General features: G+C 57.3%; 1 protein-coding gene across 1 annotated transcript; it reads right to left on the minus strand.

Moving 5' to 3' along the window:
* Positions 1-516: 516 nt before the first annotated feature.
* Positions 517-978, minus strand: LY79DRAFT_669313 (uncharacterized protein; the record flags this gene model as incomplete). Its single annotated transcript, XM_060563625.1, has 1 exon — positions 517-978. The coding sequence occupies one exon, from the start codon at positions 976-978 to the stop codon at positions 517-519; it is 462 nt and encodes a 153-aa protein (XP_060414791.1).
* Positions 979-19,155: the final 18,177 nt, after the last annotated feature.

The raw sequence follows: 19,155 nt of genomic DNA on the forward strand, positions 1-19,155 counted from the left end.
TACCCCCCTCCGGACAAAGCTCGTATGCGCGAATGAAAGCAGCGATGAGGATCTTTTGAGCTTACTTGCGGCCAGCCCATCAGCGCCATGTCCGACACAGTTAAAGGAGGATCAACTGGGCCTAGGTACTAACTAGCGTTCGTTCCCTGGCGGTCGTCACACTATCCCCGAGGAGCCGAGTCGGACTAGTCTGGTGTTTGATGCCCAATAATGTTGAATCCTCGCCACCACACAAAAAAAGCGCCATTCCACAATGTCAGCGGCGCGTCCAAGAAACGCGGTGCTGCTGCCTGTAGCCATAGTAATTCAAGTAAAGAGTGCTGGGCGGGCCGGGATCAGCAGACCCCTTTTCCTTTGCGTCCGGCTGTCCGGACGAACAATTCCTTGAAGCTCCATTGTTTCTTTTCCGTCTCGCCCGCCGGGCTGGACGGGCTGAACGGGGAAAACCTCGATAGTGACGACCTGGATTTGGCCGAGCCGTAGACTTCGGTCGGACGTCCTGCGATAAGCACACCGTCAGTCTCTGTTTTCGATGCTGCCGCTGCCGGAGCCCAGGGAAAACGGGGCAAGAAACTCACTGATATTCCCGGCGCCGCCGATCCCGTACCCCCTGAGCTGGCGGTCCCGCACCGCCGTTTCTTTCGCGTCGTCCTCCTCGGTGCAGTCGCTGCTCGCGTCGTCGAGGCTTTTCCTCCTCCGCAGGGGCGCGTCCGTGGTGCCGGCGACGCCTGACTCGAACCGGGGCGTCGCCGGGGTCGTCGTTCCGCTCGCGGCTGCTGCGACCGGGGATGGGAGCGCCGGGGCCACGGACGTTGCGGGCCGCAGGTTCGCTGTGGACACGCTGCGGACGACGGCGAGTCGGCCTTGGACGCGGACGCGGTGCCGGCGTTTCCGCGTGGGGATGAGGTGGTCCGCTTCTGGGTCGGGCTCGCCGGCATCATCCTGGGAGCGACGACGCTGATTCGAGAATGGAAGCATGATACCTAGATAAATAGGAGGTTCGTAGCGAATGAGGAAGAGGGGGGTCGGCGGGGAGATGCTCGGATCGCGGCTGTCTACCTACGGGAACCCTTCCCCCCTAGAGAGCGATCAGATGAAGTCAGAATTTAGAAAATGAGCGGACGCAACAAGATGGAAATCCCCCCCCCTTGTCGAAAACAGTACGGACAGGGCGACGACCAGTTTATCCGATTGGAACGAAAGCAAGCAGAGGAGCAAAAGGTAAGCAGCCGCAAGGGGAGGTGGGAGCGGGTATTTCCAAAGAACACACATATTGACCACGGGGGGGATATGATTGATGGTTTGCTTGCTGAGCTCAGCCAGCCGGCTTAGTGTCTCAAAACATATATCTCATAAATAAAAAAACCTAAAAAAACAATAGCCGGTCGCTTGCTGCATTAGTTTGTATGGTGAACGAAATCCTCCTGTCAGGAACCCCGCAAGCAAACCAGGGTTCCTTGGGCCATCGAATCGTATGTAACCGTAGACCAAGCTACTGTACGGATAGGTAGCAGTGAAAAGCGAAAACGGCCCTCATTAAACCCTGCATGTGCGTCACCCTTCCTGGACTGTCAGGGGGGGCGTCGCGTCTAGATAATGATAGGTATGTTGGCAGCAAGGGGAAATTCATACTAGGATCAACACCTGGATTTACACCAGGGCTTACGGCCCCCGTGTTCAACCCCCGGGAAGAGATGAGATCGGGCCGCCGAAAAAACAGGTGGTGATGTTGGTTGGTCATCATCGTCAGGGGAGAGAGCACCCGATTCGAGGACCGATACGCAGGTGTCACCAGCAAACCATTGGCTTTAAACCTGGAACGGAATGGAATGAACAAAGGAAGGTATATTGATATTATGTATTACATGATTATCAGTCTCGTGTTTGCTTAAGAAACAGCCCGCGGTGCGCCTCGCGCATAATAAGCCTGCGGGTCTCCGACCAAGGAATGGATAAAGGTGAGATTATAGCCGTATCCAACAGTTTCATTTTCCCCTCAACGCCGTGAGGTCAGGACGAAAGAAAAAAACAGACCAAAAGAAAATAAAAGAGGGGTTTCTGAGTTAGAAGAGGGATTAACTCGAGACGTTCACCGTGGCGATGCCGAACAGGCGCAAGTTCAGGCAGTTGACGATGCCGTCGCCCGACAGTGACAGGTTCAGACACTGGGAGGCGACGCCGCTGGACAGGAGCGGGCCGAGACTGGTGATACACTGCAGCAGGTCTGGCGAGCTGACGAGGCCAACATTCACGCCGCCGCTTACATTGACTCCCAGGTTCAGACAAGTCGAGGGTAGGCTGGTGATGCAGCTTGCCGCAGCCTGCTGTTGTATACACTGGGCGTACGACTGTGTCTGCGCTCCAAGGAGGCTGCCCACAAGGCCGGTAATATCACCAAGAGTACAACCTAATGCATTTGTGGTGGTGCTTACTGTCTGTCCTACAGACGAGAGCAGGTTGTTGAGCCCAAGCTGGCAGAGGTTGAGCTGAGTCCCGATCTGGGTCGAGTTCAGCGAGATGTCCAGAAGCGAGCCACAAGCCGCGGGAGGTTGAGCACAGGCCTTGCCTGGCGTGGGACAAAGGACTGTGCCCGTAAGTCCGGCGACCGTTGAGTTGGCCGGAAGGCCGAGTTTGCCTTCGAAACAATTGAGGGCGGCGAGGCCACTGCTGAAGGCGGTGTTGACACAGTTCGAGGCGCCTGACGCCACACCTGCGACCTGGTTGAAGACGCCGAGGGCTTGGGAACAAACGCTCGCTTGGGCCTGGACAGCGGTCGACCCAACAGCCGTGGCGAGGCCGGCGCAAGCGGTGGGAAGTTGCGGGAGACACACCTTATCCAAGGCGTTGAGAATACACTGCTTATAGTTGCCTCCCAAGACGCTGTCAAGTAGGCCGACGGTAAGACATTGACTGACGCCAGGAAAATTGGCCGTCGTTCCCAGGGCGGTTTGGCAGAGGTTCAGTTGGGCCTGGGTGACGGTGGAAAATAAGCCTCCAGTGAGACCCGCGCAAGCGGTTGGCAAAGCCGGGTTCGCAAGGCTCGAAAGGCAGACACCGCCCGTAGAGGCGGCGGGGGACGGCGTCGGGATACATCCCGATGGCTGGTACGTCTGCGTGGTGCGCGCCAAGGCCGTCTCCTGGAGGACCGTGTTACCGACGGTGGTGACCCGGGTTCCGGTGAACGTGCCGATGATGCCCGTCTTGACGGTGGTGTACGACGTACTCGACGGCAGAGCTGTTTGGGCGAGGACTGTCCTGGTGGACCCGACGCCGGAGAGGGTGACGAGCGAAACTCCGGCAAAGGTGCCCGTGACTCCGGTGGGAACGGTCGTGTAGACTGGGTTTAGGACAGGCAAAGCAGTCTGAACAACCACAGTCACGACGCTTCCGGCGCCAGGGACGGTGCTTGTGACCGGCGCAGCGAGGCCCGTCACGCCGCTGAACACTGTTAGATAGGAGGTCACAACAGGCAGAGCGGTTTGAACAAGGACCGTTGCAACACTGCCAGCGCCGGGGATGGTGCTTGTGACGGGTGCTGCGAGACCTGCCACGCCAGTATACACTGTTGTATACGAGGTGACAACGGGCAGAGCAGTCTGGACAACCACAGTTGCGATGCTTCCAACCCCTGGGATAGTGCTTGTGACAGGTGCCGCGAGACCAGTAACGCCGCTGAAAACAGTGGTATATGAAGTAACCACAGGCAAAGCAGTCTGGACAACCACAGTTGCGATGCTTCCAACCCCTGGGATGGTGCTTGTGACAGGTGCCGCAAGTCCAGCAACGCCGCTGAAAACAGTGGTATATGAAGTAACCACGGGCAAAGCAGTCTGGATGACAACAGTGGCAACACTGCCAGCCCCAGGGACGGTGCTTGTTACGGGATTCAGTAAGCCAGTGACACCACTGAAAACAGTTGTGTAGGAGGTGACGACTGGAAGGGCTGTCTGGATGACAACTGTGGCAACGCTGCCAGCCCCAGGTATAGTGCTCGTCACTGGGTTCAATAAACCAGTTACACCACTGAAGATAGTTGTGTAAGACGTAGCAACAGGCAAGGCAGTCTGGATCACAACTGTAGCAACGCTTCCAGCCCCGGGTATGGTACTCGTCACTGGATTGAGCAAACCAGTAACACCGGTGAAGACGGTTGTGTAGGAGGTGACGACCGGGAGGGCAGTCTGGATAACAACAGTTGCCACACTGTCAGTCCCAGGTATGGTGCTTGTCACTGGGTTGAGTAAACCGGTGACACCACTGAAGACAGTTGTGTAGGATGTAGCAACAGGCAAGGCCGTCTGGATGACAACAGTTGCAAGGCTTCCTCCTCCAATTGCCGGGATCGTGCTCGTCACTGGGTTCAGTAACCCAGTGACACCGCTGAAGACGGTTGTGTAGGAGGTGACGACCGGGAGGGCAGTCTGGATAACTACAGTTGCCACACTGTCAGTCCCAGGTATAGTGCTGGTTACGGGGTTCAGTAAGCCAGTAACGCCACTGAAGACAGTCGTGTAAGAGGTGACGATCGGAAGGGCAGTCTGGATAACAACGGTTGCAAGGTTTGCCCCTCCGACTGCCGGGATCGTACTTGTGACTGGTCCGGCAAGACCAGTCACGCCTTGGAAGATTGTAGTGTACGATGTCACAACAGGGAGAGCAGTCTGGACCACAACAGTCGCAATGCTTCCGATTCCGGGAATCGTGCTCGTCACTGGGTTCAGTAAACCAGTAACGCCACTGAAAACAGTGGTGTATGACGTGACGACGGGCAGGGCGGTCTGCACAAGGACAGTTGCAATGCTTCCTCCGCCAACTGCTGGAATCGTGCTGGTGACTGGTCCGGTAAGACCAGTAACGCCTTGGAAAACAGTAGTGTATGATGTAACGATGGGAAGGGCAGTCTGGACGAGAACAGTTACGACGTTTCCTCCTCCCACGACCGGTATCGTGCTTGTGACAGGCCCAGAAAGACCAGTAACACCACTGAAGACAGTGGTGTACGAAGTGACAACGGGGAGGGCGGTCTGAATGACGACGGTCGCAAGGTTTCCGCTGACAGCTGGAATCGTGCTGGTGACAGGTCCAGTAAGACCCGTGACGCCGCTGAAGATTGTGGTGTAAGATGTAACGACGGGGAGGGCAGTCTGAACAACCACAGTCCCAATAGTGCCGGTGACTGGGAGCGTAGAGGTGAGAGGGGCAGCGAGGCCGGTGACACCGCTGAACACGGTGGTGTACGAGGTAACAAGAGGCAAAGCCGACTGAACCAGGACGGTTCCGAGCGTGCCCGAGACCGGCAGAGTCGTGGTCTGAAGGCCGAGGAACGTTCCTTGCACACCGGTGAGAACTGTGGTGTACGAAGTGACTGGCGCTTGTGGTAAGGCCGTCTCCAGAAGCACGGTTCCGACGGTGCCGGACACCGGTAGTGTGGTTGCCCGTGTTCCGGCAAAGACGTCGCTGACGCCGGTAAGGATTGTTGTATATGAGGTAACTGGGTCGGGGATTGCGGTCTCGACCAACACGGTTCCGATCGTGCCAACGACAGGGAGAGTGGAGATTTGACTTCCAAGGAAGCTTGCTCCCTGGACTCCGCTGAAGATGGTTGTGTAGGAGGTGACGGGGTTGGGAATGGCAGTCTGCTGCAGCACGGTGCCAATGGTGCCAACGACTGGCAGAGTTGAGAACTGTGTCCCGAGGAACGACGCCCCTAAGATACCAGTCGGAATTGTGACGTACGACGTAACTGGATTGGGAATAGCAGTTTGTTGCAATACGGTACCGATAGTACCAACAACTGGCAGAGTCGAAAACTGGGTTCCGGGGAACGACGCCCCTGGGATACCAGTTGGGATCGTGATATACGATGTGACCGGATCGGGAATAGCAGTTTGTTGCAATACAGTACCAATAGTACCAACGACTGGCAGAGTCGAGAACTGGGTTCCGGGGAACGACGCCCCTGGGATACCAGTTGGGATCGTGATATACGATGTGACTGGATTGGGAATAGCAGTCTGTTGCAAGACGGTTCCGATAGTGCCTGAAACCGACAGCGTTGAAAGCTGGGTTCCAAGGAAGCTGGCACCGAGGATACCAGTCGGGATTGTGACATAAGAGGTTACCGGCGCATCCGGGATGGCAGTCTCGAGAAGGACAGTTCCAATGGTGCCAATCACTGGGAGAGTTGTCGCCCTCGTACCAGGGAAGCTCACACCAGTGAGACCAGTGAGAATAGTTGTGTAGGAAGTGGCTGGGTCGTCCGGAATAGCGGTCTCGAGGAGGATAGTTCCAATGGTGCCAATCACTGGGAGAGTTGTTGCCCTTGTACCAGGGAAGCTCACGCCAGTGAGACCAGTGAGAATGGTCGTGTAGGAAGTTACCAACGGATCAAGAATGGCGGTCTCCAAGAGGACTGTGCCGATAGTTCCAATGACCGGAAGAGTGGTAGTCCTCGTTCCGGGGAAGTTGGTTCCGTTGATGCCAGTAAGAAGCGTTGTGTACGACGTCGACCCGGAGCTTGGGATCGCCGTCTGCAGAACCACGGTAACCAGCCCTGGGTTGGTGATGGCAGCCGGCAGAGTAGTCGTTTGGGTCCCGGCAAAATTGCCAAAGACTCCAGTGACGATGGTCACGTACGAGGTGTTGATCACAGTGACGGACGGGACCGACGATGAGCTGGTGGCGGAAGGCAGAGCCGTCTGAAGCAGAACCGTGGCCACGTTGCCGCTGCCGATGACCGGCAGCGTGGTCGCCAAAGTTCCAACGAAGTTGCCGGGAATGCCTGTCAACAATGTTGTGTATGAAACATCAGGAACGGCGGTTTGGAGCAAAACGGTGGCCACCCCACCGCTTCCAATGACGGGCAAAGTGGATGTCTGTGTACCAGTGAAGGATCCAGGGACTCCGGTCAAGATTGTCGTGTAGGAAGCAACAGGAATGGCAGTCTGGAGGAGAACAGTTGCCACTCCACCGCTTCCGACAACAGGCAATGTGGATGTCTGAGTGCCGATGAAGGACCCAGGGACTCCTGTCAAGAGTGTCGTATAAGAAGCAACTGGAAGGGCAGTCTGGAGGAGAACAGTTGCCACATTGCCAGAGCCAACGACAGGCAGCGTGGTGGTTTGGGTACCGATGAAGGATCCAGCGATACCAGTGGTTTGAGTCGTGAACGAAAGGCTCGTGGTAGGTATGGGGGTCTGCAGAACGACGGTACCAAGACCATCTGCGCCGGTGCCGGGCAGGGTTGTCGTTTGGGTTCCAATGAAGGTGCCGACGATGCCACTGAAGACGGTGGTGTACGAAGTAGCCGCTGGGAGTGCCGTCTGCAAAAGGACAGTTCCGAGGCCGTTGACCCCAGTACCAGGTAGGGTGGTTGTTTGAGTGCCAGGGAAGTTTCCAACGATACCGCTGAAGATTGTTGTATAAGACGTAGCCGCTGGGAGTGCAGTTTGTAAGACGACGGTACCCAGACCGTTGACTCCTGTGCCGGGCAGGGTAGTTGTCTGTGTTCCAACGAAGTTCCCAACGATACCACTAACAATGGTCGTGTAGGAAGCCGCAGAAGTAGTGGGAATAGCCGTCTGTAAGAGAACTGTCCCAAGGCCGTCGGCTCCAGTGCCAGGCAGGGTCGTGATCTGAGTGCCGATGAAAGAGCCCGGAACGCCGGTGACCAGGGTTGTGTATGAAGCTGCCGCTGGAATGGCCGTCTGGAGAAGTACGGTAGCCAAGCCATCGAGGCCAACGCCCGGAAGGGTTGTGGCCCGCGTTCCGGTAAAGCTTCCAACGATGCCGGAAACAACGGTGGTGTATGAGACGGCGCTCGTTGGTGGAATTGCAGTCTGCAGAAGGACTGTGGCCGTGTTGCCGAGCCCGAACCCTGGAATGGAAGAAATGGGCAAAGTGCTCGTCTGAGTTCCGGCAAAGGTGCCAAAGACACCAGTGACAATGGTGATGTAGGTGATGCTGACACTGGTGCTGGGAGTTGCTGTGGGAATAGCGGTCTGCAGAAGAACCGTGCCGATGCTGCCGACGCTTATCGGGAGTGTGGTTGCCTGCGTTCCGATGAACGATCCCGGGATACCGGTCAAAATCGTCGTGTAAGAGACAACGGGGCTGGGCGAGGCCAGAGCAGTCTGCAAGAGAACAGTGCCGACAGTGCCGCCGACGATGGGCAGAGTGGTCGTCTGGGTACCGACGAAAGAGCCAGCGACTCCGGTCAAGACCGTGGTATATGCGACACCGGAGCTGCTTGAAGTTGGCGTTGGAATAGCCGTCTGGAAGATGACGGTGGCGATGCCGTCGGTTCCCGCGGGGAGTGTTGTAGCTTGAGTACCAGCGAAAGTTCCGGGCACCCCGGTAAGAATTGTGATATACGAGGTGGGATTTGCTGTTGGGATAGCAGTCTGAACAAGAACAGTTGCCAGGCCATCCGCACCAGCTGGTAGCGTGGTTGTCTGTGAGCCCAAGAACGATCCCGGGATCCCGGTAAACAGGGTTGTGTACGCCGCAGGACTCGAGGTTGGAAGCGCGGTTTGAATAAGAACAGTCGCAATCCCATTGAGTCCAGCGGGCAGCGTTGAAGTTTGCGAGCCGAGGAATGTGCCCGGGACACCAGTGACCAAAGTGGTATACGAGGTAGGGCTGGCTGTGGGCAGGGCACTTTGGACAAGAACAGTTGCGATACCATTAGGACCAACTGGCAAGGTGGATGTCTGCAAGCCCAAGAAGCTGCCTGGAATGCCAGTGACCAAAGTGGTATATGATGTCGGGCTTGCTGTGGGTAGGGCACTCTGAACGAGAACGGTTGCAATGCCATCAACCCCAGCAGGCAGCGTTGAAGTTTGCAAGCCGAGGAATGTGCCTGGAATGCCAGTGACCAAAGTGGTATACGAGGTAGGGCTTCCTGTGGGTAGGGCACTCTGGATAAGAACAGTTGCAACGCCGTTAGGACCAACTGGCAAGGTGGATGTCTGTAAACCTAAGAAGCTGCCTGGGATACCAGTGACTAAAGTGGTATATGAGGTAGGGCTTGCTGTAGGCAGGGCACTCTGAACGAGAACGGTTACGATGCCGTTGGGATCAACCGGCAAGGTAGTAGTCTGAGCTCCAATAAAAGTTCCAGGGATTCCGGTGAAGAGAGTCGTGAACAACGTCGGGCTCACGCTTGGCAGAGGAGTCTGGATGAGGATAGTTTCAAGGCCGTCTGGCCCACCCGGCAAGGTACTCGTCTGCGACCCAGTCAGACCTGGGATGCCGCTGAACAGAGTAGTATACGAATTCGGGCTGGCTGTTGGCAGAGCTGACTGAATAAGAACAGTTGCGACTCCATCCGGCCCAGCTGGCAAAGTGCTCGTTCGAAGCCCAACGAAGTAACGAGCAACACCGGTTCTCAAAGTGATATACGAGGTTGGGCTCACGCTTGGCAGAGGAGTCTGGACGAGGACAGTTCCAAGGCCGTCTGGCCCAACTGGCAGGGTGCTGGTTTGCGGTCTGAGTAATCCGGGAATACCGGTTACCAAAGTGGTGTACGAGGTCGGGCTTGCGGTTGGCAGAGGCGTTTGGATGAGGACAGTTCCAAGGCCGTTTGGTCCAACTGGCAAGGTGCTTGTTTGCGGTCCGAGCAATCCGGGAATACCGGTTACCAAGGTGGTGTACGAGGTCGGACTTGCGGTTGGCAAAGCAGTCTGGATGAGAACGGTGGCGATGCCATTGCTTCCGGCCGGAAGAGTGCTCGTCTGTGGTCCAAGCAAGCCAGGAATACCACTGAATAATGTGGTATATGATGTCGGGCTGGCTGTTGGCAAAGCCGTCTGGATAAGGACAGTTGCAACTCCGCCGGGACCAGCGGGAAGAGTGGTTGTCTGCTGTCCGACCAGGCCGGGAACACCACTGAACAAGGTGGTATACGATGTTGCACTTACAGTTGGCAAAGAGGTCTGGATAAGAACAGTCGCAACCCCATCTGGGCCAACTGGTAAAGTGCTTGTCTGTGGCCCAAGCAAGCCCGGAATGCCGCTGAATAAAGTAGTATATGAGGTCGGGCTTGCGGTTGGCAAAGCAGTCTGGATGAGAACAGTGGCGACGCCATTGCTTCCTGCTGGAAGAGTGCTCGTCTGTGGTCCGAGTAACCCCGGAATACCGCTGAAGAGGGTGGTATACGAGGTTGGACTCGCGGTTGGCAAAGCGGTCTGGATTAAGATGGTAGCGACACCATTGCTTCCGGCTGGTAGAGTGGTCGTCTGGGCTCCGATGAAGGTGCCAGGGATACCAGTGACGAGAGTTGTAAAAGCAGTTGGGCTTGCAGTGGGCAGGGCACTCTGAATAAGCACCGTCGCAACTCCGTCTGGACCAGCTGGGAGGGTACTGGTTTGTAGCCCAGCGAAGTTTCCAGGGACACCTGTGAGTAGCGTCGTGTACGAGACGGCGGACGTTGGGATCGCGCTTTGAACCAGAACCGTGACAAGTCCGTCCGGACCAGCAGGCAAGGTTCTGGTTTGAGGACCAACAAAGGTGCCCGGAACCGCAGAAAACACAGTTGTGAAAGAAACGCCGGACGTCGGAATCGCGCTTTGGACAAGCACAGTAGCCAGTCCATCAGGACCAGCGGGCAGAGTCGTAGTTTGAGGTCCGATGAAAGTGCCAGGTACCCCAGAGAAAAGTGTTGTATAAGAGACGCCGGATGTTGGAAGGGCGCTCTGAACAAGCACAGTGACAAGGCCGTCAGGGCCAGCAGGCAAAGTCGTAGTTTGAGGCCCAGTGAAAGTGCCAGGTACCCTAGAGAAAACTGTTGTATAAGATACGCCGGATGTAGGCAGAGCACTTTGAACAACAACCGTGGCGAGGCCATCGGGGCCAGCCGGTAGGGTGGTGGTCTGAGGGCCAACAAATGTTCCAGGCACTCCGGAGAAGATTGTCGTGTATGAAGCTGCTGTTGTGGGCAAAGCACTCTGAACAAGAACTGTGACAAGACCGTTGGGGTCGGCGGGCAAAGTAGTGGTCTTGGGTCCGATGAAAGTGCCGGGCACACCAGAGAATACCGTAGTGTAGGAAACTCCCGATGTGGGCAGGGCACTTTGAACGACAACCGTAGCAATACCATCAAGGCCAGCAGGCAGTGTAGTAGTCTGAAGCCCAACGAATGTTCCGGGCACTCCCGAGGAGATTGTCGTGTAGGAAGTTGGGCTTGCAGTTGGTAGAGCACTCTGGATAAGGACAGTCGCAATGCCATTGGGGCCAGCCGGCAGCGTGGTTGTCTGAAGCCCAGCGAAAGTCCCAGGGACTCCAGAGAACACAGTTGTGAATGAGGGCGCTGTTGGCAGAGCACTCTGGACAAGGACTGTTGCGATGCCATCAGGGCCAGCTGGCAGCGTGGTCGTCTGAAGTCCGATAAAGGTACCAGAAACTCCAGAAAGAACAGTTGTGTATGAGGCGGCTGTTGTAGGTAGAACACTTGTAGGCAAAGCACTCTGGACAAGGACCGTCGCGATGCCATCAGGGCCAGCCGGCAGCGTGGTTGTCTGAAGCCCGGCGAAAGTCCCAGGAACTCCAGACGCAATCGTCGTGTACGATACTGGGCTTGCGGTTGGCAGAGCAGTCTGGAGGAGGACAGTCGCGATGCCGTTGGTACCCACGGGCAAAGTTGTTGCTTGAGTTCCGATAAATGTTCCAGGCACTCCCGATAAGATGGTGGTGAACGAGACGCTCTCAGAAGGAACGGCGCTTTGGACGAGAACGGTGGCCAAACCGTCGGTTCCTGCTGGCAGGGTTGTGGTCTGGAGACCAGCAAAGTTTCCAATGATTCCAGTTGCGATGGTTGTGTACGAGGCTGCGCTGGGGCTGGAGGTGGCATCGGGACTGGAAGTGGCATCGGGATCGGCAAACTGCTCAAACACCGTCGCGTAGCCGTCAGGCCCAGGAGGCATCGTCGTTGTCAGCGTGCCACTGAAAGTGCCAGGCACGCCAGTGGTGACGGTGGTGTACAAGCTGCCGCGACTCGAGACCGATGCGGGTGAAGCGGCGGAGGCGGCGGTGGTCGGCGTGACTTGCACGATGACGGTGCCAACACCCGAGCCAACTGCGGGAACCGAGAAGGTCGTCGCAACGGAGCCTGTGACGGTGACGGTTGTAAAGGCAGGGTCCACGCTGGGGCTGGCGGTAGGAGTCTGAACGACAACCGTCTGGACGCCGGTAGGGTCAGCCGCTGAGAGGGTAAAGGTCGACGCGACCGGGCCACCAGATGTGACGGTGACGAATCCGCCGGGGCTTGCCGAGAGCGTCGGCGTCTGCACAATGACAGTGCCAACTCCGCCGAGGATTGCAGGTAGAATCGTGCTCGTTGCAGCGGCCGGCCCACCAGTGGTAATGGTGGTGAAGGAGCCCGCTGGTAGGCTGGAGGTCGGCTCTGACACGATGACTGACACCACTCCGTTGGCTCCGGTGATGATGGCAGTCGCCGGGAGGGCTCCGGTGCCGGGCACGGTTGTGAAGACGGTGGAAGGGGTGGCTCCAGGCGGGAGGGTCGAGCTTGGCAACTGGACGATGACGGAGACGACGCCATCCAGGCCGGTGACTGTTGTAGTTGCCGGTAGAGCGGCGGATCCAGGAACTGTTGTAAAAACCGTAGTCGGTGCTCCAGAGGCGCTTGAGGTTGCACCTCCAGATGCGCTGGAAGTCGGAGTCTCGAGAATAACAGAGACCACACCATCCGCTCCGGTGACGGTCGTAGCCTGGGGAAGGAGACCGGTGCCAGGGACCGTAGTGAAGACAGTTGATAGTACCTGTCCAGATGTAGTGGGAGTCTGTAGAATGACAGAGACAATGCCATTGGCTCCAGTGACAGTTGTGGTCTGAGGTAGGAGGCCAGTGCCAGGGGCTGTAGTGTAGACAGTCGAGAGTGCCTGTCCAGAAGTGGTGGGAGTCTGTAAGATAACAGAAACAACACCATCAGCTCCGGTGACAGTTGTGGCTTGGGGAAGGGAACCGGTGCCAGGGACCGTAGTAAAGATAGTTGAGAGCACCTGTCCAGATGTAGTAGGAGTCTGTAGAATGACGGAGACAATGCCATTGGCTCCAGTGACAGTTGTGGTCTGGGGCAGAAGGCCGGTGCCAGGAACCGTGGTGAAAACGGTGGAGCCCAGAATGCTAGAGACGGGAGTCTGCACGATGACGGAAACAACTCCGTCTGCGCCAGTGACCGTCGCCGTGGTCGGGATAGACCCCGTGGCCGGAACGGTCGTAAAGACGGTAGACGGGGTGCCGGACAGAGAGCCAACGGTAGGAGTCTGGATGATGACCAGGCCAGTGCCGTTGGGGTCCGTGGGCAACACGGTCGTGGTCGTCGGAAGAAGACCCGAGTATCCACTGGTGACGGTCGAGAAGACGCCGAGAACATCGATGAGGACCGTCGCCGGCAGGCCGCTGCTCGCGGCAGGGATTGTAGTAGTGCCGGCCGAGGGTGCGCCGAAGCGCGTGGTGGTGATCTGGGCCAAGGCGGCAGGCACCTGGACAAGAACGGTCGTCAAATCTCCGGGAAGGGCTGGGCTGCCGGTGGATGTCAGAGTGACCGAGCCGGGGTATGTGCTGAAGACGGTGGTGATACCGCTGGCTCCAGGTGACGACGATGCGACGGTCGTAGGAACTAGGACCATGACAGTCTGAACGCCATCGGGCCCTATAGGCATGGTCGAGGTGACCGGGGCTGAAAGACCCGGGACATGAGATGTGACCACCCTGAGGATTCGGGGATGGGCAACGAGCACAGTCACGGGACCAGCACTTCCGGATGGAGCGAGCGTCGAGAACTGAGTCGTGGACGCCGTGACGAACGTGGTGATGAACGTGTAGGTGGTGCCATCCGAGACGCTGAGCGAAGGCGTGCTTGAAGCAACATTCGTCGGGATCTGAACCAAGATGGTACCAGGGAGACCAGAGGCAGCTGGTGCCACGGTTTGCGACAGGGTGACAGAACCAGCGTAGGTGGTCGTGACTGTGATGTACGAGATGATGGACTGCGTGACCGAAGTTGCGGAAATAGCTGCCGACGTGGGAGTTTGGATGACAACCGTGGCCAGCCCATCTGGACCGGTCGCGGTCCCAATAAGTGTCTGGAGGAGGCTTCCGCTGTAACCACTCGTGACGGTTGTGTACGAAAGGTTCGGGAGCGCCGTCGGTGCCGAAGGCACAATGGTAGTTGAACCGGTCGGGACTTGGACGACGGCCGTGGCAAGCCCGTCCGCTCCGGTGGCGGTGCCGAGCAGAGTCTGGAGCAACGATCCGTCATACCCACTGGTGACTGTGGTGTAGGACAGCGGCGCCGTGACGGAGGAGCCAGAAACGACCGATGAAGTTGGTACTTGGACCAACACGGTTGCAAGGCCATCCACTCCAGTGGTCGTGCCGATAAGAGTCTGGAGAAGTGGTCCGCCATATCCGCTGGTGACTGTGGTGTATGATAGGCCGGAGACAGTCGTCGTCGGTGAGGCGATGGCTGCCGTGGGTGTTTGAACAAGCACTGTAGCAAGTCCATCAAGACCAGTTGCAGTGCCGATGAGTGTCTGGAGAAGCGAGCCACTGTACCCGGTTGTGACTGTAGTGTACGATAGACCAGGATCAATCGACAATGGCGACGAAGTGGCCGCAGTGGGCGTTTGAACAACCACCGTTGCAAGACCGTCAGGTCCAGTTGCAGTGCCAATAAGCGTTTGTAACAAAGAGCCGTCATACCCGGAGGTGACAGTGGTGTACGATACACCCGGGACTGTAGTAGGTGTCTGCACAAGGACGGTTGCAAGACCATCCGCGCCTGTGGCGGTGCCAATGAGCGTCTGGAGAAGCGATCCGCTATATCCGCTTGTAACTGTGGTATACGATAGACCAGGATCGTTTGACAATGGCGAAGAAGTGGCCGCAGTGGGTGTTTGGACAACAACTGTAGCCAGGCCGTCCAGACCAGTAGCGGATCCGGTAAGGGTCTGCACCACAGAGCCGTCGTAACCGGTAGTCAACGTGGTATATGAGAGACCCGGAACTGTAGTAGGCGTCTGTACGAGGACGGTTGCGAGACCATCCGCGCCTGTGGCGGTGCCGATAAGCGTCTGGAGTAAAGAGCCACTGTAGCCACTTGTGACGGTAGTGTATGAAAGACCGGGAATAGTTGATGATGGCGTAGGGATTCCTGCAGTCGGGGTCTGGATAAGAACCGTGGCCAAACCATCCAGACCGGTGGCAGTGCCGACAAGTGTCTGGAGAACGGAACCATCGTAGCCACTTGTAACTGTTGTATACGAGACACCAGGAATAGATGATGGTGAAGAGATGCTTGCGGTGGGAGTCTGGATGAGAACCGTGGCCAACCCGTCCAGACCAGTGGCAGTACCGACAAGTGTTTGAAGCAAAGAGCCGGCATAACCACTTGTGACTGTTGTATACGAGACACCAGAAATAGTTGAAGGCGAAGAGATGCTTGCGGTGGGTGTCTGGATAACAACCGTAGCCAGGCCATCAAGGCCAGTAGCAGTGCCGACAAGCGTCTGGAGAACAGACCCGTCGTAGCCACTTGTAACTGTTGTATACGAGACACCAGGGATAGACGATGGCGAAGAGATTCCTGCCGTAGGTGTCTGCACGAGGACTGTTGCCAGCCCGTCAATGCCGGTTGAGGATCCAGTAAGAGTCTGAATAAGTGATCCGTCGTACCCACTCGTAACGGTGGTGTACGAAACGCCAGGAATAGACGAGGGCGAAGTGATGCTTGCAGTGGGCGTCTGGATAACAACAGTGGCTAGTCCATCGATGCCAGTTGAGGATCCAGTTAGAGTCTGAACAACTGATCCGCTGTAGCCACTTGTGACTGTTGTATACGCGATGCCAGGCAGGGCCGTCGCGGTTGGTGTCTGGATAACAACGGTGGCTAGTCCATCAATGCCAGTAGACGATCCAACAAGAGTCTGGACGATCGATCCGGCGTAACCACTCGTAACTGTGGTGTACGAAAGGCCGGAGATGGACGAGGGCGAAGTGACGCTTTCAGTGGGCGTCTGGATAACAACAGTAGCTAATCCATCAGTTCCGGTAGATGATCCGATGATAGTCTGAACGACTGAACCACTGTAACCACTTGTGACTGTCGTATACGCAAGGCCGGGTAGGACTGTTGCAGTTGGTGTTTGAATGACAACAGTAGCCAATCCATCGATCCCAGTGGATGATCCGATGATGGTTTGCACGACTGATCCGCCGTAGCCGCTCGTGACTGTCGTATACGCGAGACCAGAGATAGGTGAAGGCAAACCTGATGATGCCGAAGGGGTGACAGCAGTAGGAGTCTGAATAACCACCGTAGCCAGCCCGTCGGTGCCGGTGGACGACCCAACCAAAGTCTGGACGACTGACCCATCGTAGCCACTCGTCACAGTAGTATACGAGAGACCAGGGATGTTTGAAGGCAAACCTGATGATGCCGAAGGGGCGACAGCAGTAGGAGTCTGAATAACCACCGTAGCCAGCCCGTCGGTGCCGGTGGATGATCCAATCAGAGTCTGGACGACTGATCCGTCGTATCCGCTGGTCACAGTAGTATATGAGAGACCAGGGATGTTTGAAGGGGACGCTGATGAGGGTGAAGAAATGCTTGCAGTGGGAGTCTGGATAACAACAGTAGCCAGCCCGTCGATACCGGTGAGTGATCCAGTCAGAGTCTGGACAACCGACCCATCGTAGCCGCTGGTCACAGTGGTATAAGAAAGACCAGGCAAAACTGACGCAGTGGGAGTCTGGACGACCACGGTTACGAGACCGTCGACCCCAGTAACCGAGCCCGTAGAAGTGGCAGTGATGGACCCATCATACCCAGTGGTGAGGGTAACGAAAAGCCCAGGGCTACTGGTGGCAACTGGCGAAGAGATGGCGGTTGGCGACAAGACGAGGACGGTGACCAAGCCATCGGCGCCCGTGAGGACGTCCGTCTGTGTTGTGATGACTGACCCGGGGTAGCCGCTGGTCAGAGTCGTGTACTGACCGCCCGGAGCGCTTGTGACACTCGGGACTTGGACGAGAACCGTTTGAACCGGAGAGCCGTTGACAGTGCCCAGGGGCAGACTCGTGGTCTGGGTGACGGAGCCATCGTAGCCGCTGGTGACGGTGGTGAACAAGACCCCGTTCGCGACAGAGGCGGTAGGGACTTGCACAAGAACCGTCTGCACCGGGGATCCGCCGACAGTCGCCAGCGAGAGACTCGAGGTAAGGGTGACGGAGCCGTCGTAGCCGCTTGTGACAGTCGTGTACAGGATGCCGCTGGCCAGGGTTGGATCGGGCACTTGCACGACGACGGTGCCAGGGTCTCCGCTGTTGGCCGGCGGGATCGTGGTCGTCAAGGGATCAAGGCCGGTGAAGCCACTGCTCGTGACCGTCACGTACGAGGCGGCCTGTACGCCGATCAAGCTTGAGGGGACTTGAACAAGGACAGTTCCCAAGTCTCCAGGAGCGCCAGGGGCAATGGTCGTGGTTTGGGGGACCAGCCCGGTGAAACCACTGGTGATGGTGGTGTAAGGGATGCTCGAAGAGGCGGTGAGAGGGACTTGAATGATAACCGTACCAGTGCTGTCTCCGGCCGCGGGGTCGAGCGTGGTCGTCGCAGGGATAGAGCCAGAGTAGAAGCTGACGATGGAAGTGTAGACGATGCTGACGCTATTCGCCGGGCTCGACGTGGCCAAGACGTTGGGAAGATTGACGATGACAGTTCCAAGGCCGAGGGGATCGCCGCTGGATGGTTCAATCGTCGTCGTGGCAGCCACAGCTCCGGTTCCAGTGCTGAAGATGGTGGTATAGGATGGACTCGACAATCCTGTGAGGTCGTTACTTGACAATGCCGACTGGGGAACCTGGACAAGCACGGTGCCGATGCTTGCGATATCGCTAGGATCAGGGAGAAGTGTCGTTGTCTGCGTAACGGAGCCAGCATATCCGCTTGTGACGGTTGTAAAGATGCCCGGCAGAACGCCAGCACTTGAACTTGGTGCGAGTGACAGTGCTGACTGAGGAACCTGAACAACGACAGTGCCGATGCTTGCGATATCGCTTGGATCAGGGAGAAGTGTTGTTGTCTGAGTAACAGAGCCATCATATCCGCTTGTGACAGTCGTGAAGATGCCAGGCAAAACTCCGGCACTTGAACTTGGCGCAGGTGACAGTGCTGACTGAGGAACCTGAACAACCACGGTGCCGATACTTGCGATATCGCTTGGATCAGGGAGAAGTGTCGTTGTCTGCGTGACGGAGCCAGTGTATCCGCTTGTGACGGTCGTAAAGATGCCGGGCAGGATACCAGCACTTGAACCGGCACTCGAACCGGCGCTCGAACTTGGCGTGAGGTCAGTGGGCAGCAGCTGTGAAGATGCTGGGGAAGAAGGCTGGAAAATGATGACGGTGCCAACAGTGTCAGTGCCCGAGGGCGCGGCTGTGGAGATGGAAAGCGCCGCTCCATTGTAGATGCTGGTAACGGTGGTGTACGACGAGACCCCCGGGATAGAGACGCTCGAAGCCGGGACGAGCAGGACGACCGTTCCGACCGTATCGGCGCCGGAGGGTGCTTGGGTCGACGTCGCCAGCAGAGACCCGGCGTAAGTGCTGATGATGGTCGTGTACGAGACAGTGACGCTGGGCGTCGCGGAACCTGTTGGCTGCAGAACGACAACGGTGCCGATGGTGTCGGCGCCCGCAGGCAGGATCGTGGACGTGGCAAAGACCGAGCCACCATATCCGCTGGTGACAGTAGTGAATAGGCCGGCGTCGGATGCCGCGATGGACTGGATGGGTTGCAACACGACCACGGTGCCCGGCTGCCCGGAGACGGACGGCAAGATGGTGGAAGTCAAGGCCGATGAGCCGGTGTACGGGCTGGTGATGGTGGTGAACGAAATGTCTGCGGACGAGATGGGCTCGAGGAGGAAGACGGTGCCAACGGTATCGCTTCCAGTTGGGAAGACGGTGGTCGCGGATGGGATCACGCCTGTGTACGCGCTGGTAACGGTCACGAAGCTGACGGAGGCCGTATTCGTGGGCACCAGGACGATGACGGCGCCGATCGACTCGGTGCCGGTGGGCAAGATGGTCGACGTCGACGTCGTCAAGCCAGGATATCCGCTGGTGGTGGTGATGAAG

The sequence above is a fragment of the Colletotrichum navitas genome, assembly GCF_030913465.1.
Source record: "Colletotrichum navitas strain CBS 125086 chromosome Unknown LY79scaffold_25, whole genome shotgun sequence".
Taxonomy (NCBI): Eukaryota; Fungi; Ascomycota; class Sordariomycetes; order Glomerellales; family Glomerellaceae; genus Colletotrichum; species Colletotrichum navitas.